This window comes from Schistocerca cancellata, chromosome 1 (genome assembly GCF_023864275.1).
Source record: "Schistocerca cancellata isolate TAMUIC-IGC-003103 chromosome 1, iqSchCanc2.1, whole genome shotgun sequence".
In the NCBI taxonomy this organism is placed as follows: Eukaryota; Metazoa; Arthropoda; class Insecta; order Orthoptera; family Acrididae; genus Schistocerca; species Schistocerca cancellata.
The window spans coordinates 888,113,659-888,120,663 of record NC_064626.1 but is presented as its reverse complement, the minus strand read 5'-3'; the positions used below and the strand labels follow the sequence as shown (position 1 = coordinate 888,120,663).

The 7,005-nt window shown below is 40.9% G+C and overlaps 1 protein-coding gene across 3 annotated transcripts in view; it reads right to left on the bottom strand.

Annotated features, from left to right (window-relative positions):
• Nucleotides 1-227: 227 nt before the first annotated feature.
• LOC126190714 (RNA N6-adenosine-methyltransferase mettl16) overlaps nt 228-7,005 on the bottom strand; it is a 44,322-nt gene continuing 37,544 nt past the window's right edge. The window contains exon 6 of one of the 3 annotated variants that reach the window (XM_049931200.1): nt 228-2,321. In XM_049931200.1, the coding sequence (XP_049787157.1) occupies nt 1,719-2,321 (603 nt within the window). In that variant the 3' untranslated portion in view covers nt 228-1,718. The remainder of the gene's footprint in view (nt 2,322-7,005) is intronic. The other 2 variants (XM_049931191.1, XM_049931209.1) reach the window with 2 other exon arrangements.

Below are 7,005 nucleotides of genomic sequence, written 5' to 3'. Positions count from 1 at the left end.
TTTGAATGATCAGCGAGTCACAACAGTAAGTAAAGACATAATAAGGACTTGTGTATTTCTAAATGTATGAGCAAAAACTTTAAGTACTAATATCAACATATTTTGTAATGAACTGTTTTTAGATGGAGAAAGCAAGCCAAATTGTGTATTGCTTTCATTAAGATTGCTGATGGTATTTTATTTCAATAAAATGAAGCACATTTAATGACAAAAATACACATTTCCTTGGAGTCATAAGACAAATTTAAAATACGTTCACTGATTTCAAAAATATCCTCAGGAAAAAGCAGGCCTCTAGAAAGAAGTGTGTAAGGCGGTGAAGAGTTGTGTAAACCAACACAGTAGGTGACTGCCAGTAAAATGTTGATTTTACTATGTTTTATATTTTCTATTATTATCCACTGTATTATGTTTATTATTTTGGAGTTATTGCGTGATTTTGCTTTCAAGAAATACATGAGTACACAGTGTACAAACTGCCAGTGACTGCCACAATTTTCTTATCATCCATACTTTCTAAAATATAAACTACTTTCAAAGTGTCAGAAATGTACTATAATAAATAAAAGTCTATAAAATGCCGCACTGTAAAATATACTTGCAGTGAGACAGTCAAAATTCCTGAAATCCATCACCCATGGCCTCTGGCCTGGCGAGGAGCACCGCAGTCCTGGGTCCATGGATAAACCACGAAAATCCACCGCATTAAATCACACACAAACAGACCCAGCCTGTGGGCAGACTGGTGAGGGACTAGATCCGACAAGCAGGGCCTGCACATTAGTAGGAAACAATGGGCTCCAAATTGGCAGGCCTGATCTGTTAAGAGATACTCACAGAAATGGCCTGCCATTTTGGCTCGTCATGGAAGTCAACTTGTGCGGCCAGCTATTCTTGTGTCACAGATACCATGTTTGTGAAATGAGACCGTGATGATCGACTGATGCAACAGATAACTTGTGCGAATACTCTGAGAATCAAAACTAGTGAGGATAGGTAGCATCTCACCATAAATATGATCGCTGAGCTGTAACAGGCATACAGAAAAGACAATCACACTCTCACAATTACATTTTTGGCCATAGCTTTTGTCAGAAAACGAGAGCACAAACATTTACACTATCACTCAGACACATCTCATGCATGCATGACTGCTGGTTCCAGCTGCTTCGATAACAGTCTCTGAGAATCAGATCCAAACAAACCACTCTTCACGCCTCCCTGCCTCTTGTCGGCAGCTGCTGGGCTAGCAGTAAGAAGTGTTGGCAGCACTGACTGCAAGCTGAGGGGAGTGTTAGAAAGAGGAGAAGCAGTAAGAACGAGGGAGTAGGGAAGTGGTGCATGCACTCAACTGCACCCACCTAGCAACAATGAGTGACATCTCGGTAAACAAACAATTTCATCTACTGAGGCAAAAAACAAGATTTTTCCAGTGTTTTTTTATTCAAAGTTCCCTGATTTCCCTAACAAGTTTGAAATTCCCTGATTTCCAGAGCTGTGGCAACCCTGATGTCCATGAAAAGAAACAATTGCTGTGATAATATTTTTAGTTTTATTATATGGTAACAACAGTCCATATATACAATTGCTTGTCTGGCATTAGCAATGTAAAGTTTCAGAATAGCTGTTCCACATGTTCAAATAACACAATGTTATTCATGGGAACAATTTAATTAAAAAGATGATGGGATGTTGCCCATGAATGATGGGGATACGAATTACTTCAAGTTGTTTCTGATGTACTGTAATACTTGATGCACACCATCTTTCCCACTACTCCCATCAATATAGGTCATTTCAATCATAATTTTATCTGTTTCTTTCCTCACAATTAGTGTAGCATTTAAAACAGGTGAAACTTTTGATGTATCAGCGTTTTTGTCACTCTGTGTTACTGCATTTTTATCTTTCTCCATTGCATTGTCCAATAGTTTCTCAGTTTTGATTTTCTTAACAGATGGTTCTAGGTCTGCACTGCGCTCTTCCACTTCTCTTTTCTTAGACTGAAACTGCATCTTTGCCTCCGACTGCACATAACCGCCCACTCTGCCTAGGGATACCTCTTTTGTTTCATCTGACAGTTTCATAGTGCCACCAATGTTAGACTCAGTTGTTGATTTTGTATCATGCAACGGCATTTCTGAAGAAGTTTCAACTGCAGGTGACACAATTTCATCACTTTCTCTTTCTGTACCATCAGGATTCATCTTCAGGTTCTGCATTTTCCTCCGCTGCCTTCTCTGGTGTGTCCATGTATTCTGTGCTGCAGATACTGTCATAACCCTTGCATTTAATGAATGCTTGAGTTCTTTGCATTTTACCTGTAAATTAAAAGTGATGTCAACATAAAACAGAACCTATAAAATGTTACTTTATATGATAACCTAAATAAGGCAGCTGATAAAAAAAGGAAACTGCTGAAAATTATATACGAAATGTGCTGGGTAAATAAAAACAACACACAAGGGAGGGAAACTTGAGACAGTTGAAGCTTTTGAGTTGATCCATAATGAGTGTTCAGATGTAGCATACTACCCAGAAAAGGCAGGGATCGTGGTTCAAATCCTTGTCCAGCACATGAATCATTATCCTTCCCCACGGCTTTTGGGCGAAAATATAAATAAATAAGAAACATAAATAATAAACCCCTAAAATAAAAATTAAATCAAGGTCATATAGGCAGACTTCACATTGAAAATAACACAAATCTAGGTTAAATTAAAAAATAAAAAATCCAAACAGGCAAGATAGTGTGGTGGTGCTTGGTACAGCACCAGGAAGCTGTGCTGTGGGAGAGGGGGACGAGGTGATAGGAACAAAGGAGGAAGGATGGAGGGAAGGGAAGGGAAGGGAAGGGAAGGGAAGGGAAGGGAAGGGATTAGTAAAGGTTGAGGTAATGGGTTTATGGACTCTTAAGGATATGTTGCAGGCAGAGTTTCCAAATGTGAAATTCAGAAAAGCTGGTGTTATTGGGAAGAATCCAGATGGCACACTCTGTGAAGCAGTCACTGAAATAGCACAAATTATACTGGCAGCATGCTGAGCAACTGGATGGTTCAGCTGTCTCCTGGCCACAGTTTGGTGGTGGCAGACACACAGGTTGTTAGTGGTCACCCCACATAGAAAACGGCGGAGTCATGGGAGTTAAGATGATAGATCAAACAGTTCCTTTAACAGGTGGCCCTGCGTTTGATGGGCTACAAGATGCCTGTGCCAGGATTGAACTAGGTGATAGAGGGATGATGTATACAACAGGTTTCTTCATCTATGTCTATTTAGGGATATGAACCATGCGGCATGGGATTGAGAGCATGGTTGGAAAAGGATACTGCATAGGTGGGTTGGTGGCAGAATACCATTGTGAAAGGGGTGAGAGTGTGGGGATGACACAGGCTGGCCGCAGTGGCCAAGCGGTTCTACGCGCTTCAGTCTGGAACTGCGCGGCCGCTACGGTCGCAGGTTTGAATCCTGCCTCGGGCATGGATGTGTGTGATGTCCTTAGGTTAGTTAGGTTTAAGTAGTTCTAAGTTCTAGGGAAATGATGACCTCAGATGTTAAGTCTCATAGAGCTCAGAGCCATCTGAACCATTTTTTTGTGAGAATGACATTTCTCATTTCAAGGCATGACAAGAAGTAGTCCTACATAGCACTGAGGCATGAGAAGTGGAGGAGGGTGTGGGGGAAAGGGGGGGGGGAGATACTGCTTTGTGGCCAGAGAAAGGGTATGTGGGAGACGTAAATGACTGGACAAGATGGGAATGGTAATTTCAGTCTTTGAAGGCCTGAGTGATACCCTTGGTATTTTAGGAGAGGGACTGACTGTAAATACAGATGCGATGACCACAGGTGACTAGGCTGTATAGAAGGGACTACTTGGTGTGGAATGGGTGTCAGATGTTGGAGTGGAGATTAAATTTGGGTGGAAGTACTGATATAGCCATCCTTGTGGTGGAGGTCAACATCAAGGAAGGTCGGCTGTTGGACTGAGGAAGACCAGGTGAGGCAAGTGGGGGAGAAAATGTTGAGATTCTGGAGGAATGTGGATAGGGGTCCTCATACTTGGCTTGGATCACAAAGACATCATCAATGAATGAGGTGAAGGGTTTCAGAGTGTGACTGGTTAGGAAGGATTATTTTGGATGGTCCATGAATAGGTTGGCATAGGTTAGTGCCATGCAGGTATCCAGTGTGTGTGTTGGAGGTTTACGGGCACTAAACATCGTGGTCATCAGCGCCCAACGCATAAAAACAGGAACACATGCAGTGAAGGGACTAAGACGAACAGCGAACAAGGAGAACGGCTAAAAGACACAGACCTGACGCAGTTCCAAATCCTCACATACGGAGCAGGTATCCATTGCTACAACACGAATTTGTTGCAGGAGATGCCTTCAAAGGAGAAGTATTTGTGGTGAGGATATACTTGGTTATGGTGATCGGGAAGGAGGTTGTATGCTTGGAGTCAGTCTGGCATTGGGAAATGTAGTGTTCAATAGAAGCAGTTCCAGTGGCCACTGGAGACATTAGTGTAGACTGTGACGAGCAGAGTGCTGGGTGGTTATGGAATAGAAACTGTGGAGAGTCGGTACAGGATATGATTGGTTTCTTTTACACTAATGGAAAAAATTGCCAGCACCAAAAAATAATTAGTGTAGAATAATAAAATTTCATGAATATATTTGTCTAGGTAACATATTTAAGTGATTAACATTGCAAGATCGCAGGTTAATGTAAGCATACAATAAGCAATTGCTATTATGTGGTACACTAATAATTGGTGTAACCACCATGATGCTGAATGCAAGCACGCAACCACGCAAGCATTGTCTTGTACAGGTGCCGGATGGAGTTCCATGGCTGTTGCACCTGGTTGGTAAATACAGGGATGGTTAATGCTGTTTGTGGTTGTTGCTGGAAGTGTCGTCTGATGACGTCCCATAAGTGCTCTATTGTAGACAGATCTGGTGATCGAGCAGGCCAGTACAACATACTGACACTCTGTAAAGCATGTTGGGTTATCCTGTGTGTGTGTATGTGCATGTGTGTGTGTGTAGCTTATGGGCACTCAATGGCGAGGTTATCAGCACCCTTACACATATTAAAAGAAATGAATCTGGATAAAATTAAGAAAACGTTGTCGCACAGTGAGGAGGAAACCTATAAAATTATACTCTTGCCCTCACTCGAGTTGACCACACAATTACTCTGTCTCACACATCCTAAGACTAGAAAGAAAAGGTGAAATACGCCGTACCTGTGACTGAAACAGAAATAAAATGACAAAGGAGCTATAAGAACAGGACATGGAAATGTGACTGGCTGACCATTTACAAAAAACATGGGTGAGCCAGTCACTCTGTTAACACATCAGAAACATCTCCCTAAAATTTCTGAAAACATGTTGGACAAATCACAAAAACTTAAAACTTTCACAACATTCATTTGAACATTAATTAAAGTAGAGGACAGATCTGTCGGAAAATCTGCTGCTGCTGCTGAGCGTTACCGTATTTACTCGAATCTAAGCCGCACATGAAAAATGAGACTCGAAACCAAGGAAAAAAAAAAAAAAAAAAAATCCCGAATCTAAGCTGCACCTGAAATTTGAGACTCAAAATTCAAGGGGAGAGAAAAGTTTTACACCGCACCTCCAAATCAAAACAAAGTTGGTCCATTGTAATATGAGACACAATTTAGGTCGAATGAATGACGATACAGCTACAGTAGTTTGGTTCGAGTCGTAAGCTTAGCAGTTAAGCTTTACCAGGTAGCCATTGCTATGCGTCAGGTGCTCCGTCCGCATTTATACAGTTACCCTTCCTTTTTCACATGCTTCGTCTGGTTTGAATTGATTGCTTATTTTTCTTTGATCTGATAAGTGCTGTTCTCTTTGTTATAGGTGTTTACGTCACTCTAAGCTGAAAATGCATTATTGTACTGTGTTATGCATTTTTTGTTGCAGTCTGATAACGAGTGTTTACGGCCTGTCGCCGCTCGCGGCATCACTTGCTTCTGTGCGCGCTACCGCCGCTTACAACAAAAAAAGAGTGGAATTGTCTCATTAGCAAAACAACAGCAAGAGACTGCTATTTGTTGTTACTTACACTGCTGCTTTCTTTGATAATTATAAACGAGAACCAAATAATAGACTGCGTATGATAGAAGATGTGAACGAGAGTTTAGTGAAAATTTTTCTCCGTTTGAAAATCTTTGCAGACGCCTCTTTAGTACATTACATTCTGCATAGAAATTAGAGTCATCTTAGATTTAAAAATCTAGTCAGTTGCCGTGCTTCATTTCTGACTGTATCACTATTTGGCAAAAGAATAATACGAATATAAACATGACATGATATGTATATTCTTTCGCGTTTGCTGTTGTCTCACTCTAGTTTCGTAGTTTATTAGGCATACAGGACTTAAATGAGATAGCAGCAAACACGAAAGAATACATGGCAAAATGTTTACATTCGAATTATTCTTATGGTGAAGAGAATACTGCATGTGATTCACAATTCATAAAAGTTTCTATTAGCAACCATCACTTGTCACAGGTAGGAAAAAATTCAGAACGTAGAGTTGGCCATATTGACAAACATCCCAAACAGTCTAGCCAGTCTCGGGGTGTAGAAAAAAGCTCGTCTTCCACCTTTTTTTAAATTTATTTACTGACGCAGAGATTCTGGCACCAGTATTTATCTTTGTGCCTGCAAAGCATACCTGTGTAGCGTTACATATATTCGACGGCAGAAGTTAGTTGTGGCGGCACCTACCAACATTTTTCAGAACTTCCACTTACTTTGCTCTCAATTCTAGGCCGCAGGCGGTTTTTTGGATTACAAAAACCAGAAAAAAAGTGCGGCTTAGATTTGAGTAAATACGATACTCAGAAAATAAAAGTGTCTAATAAAATGTGGGGCAGTAATCTGTACACCACAAGCACCATATATTGGAGTGTCCTCTTGCTGCAGAAAGAAGCCACGTGTCTTAGGGCTGAGGCCTATGC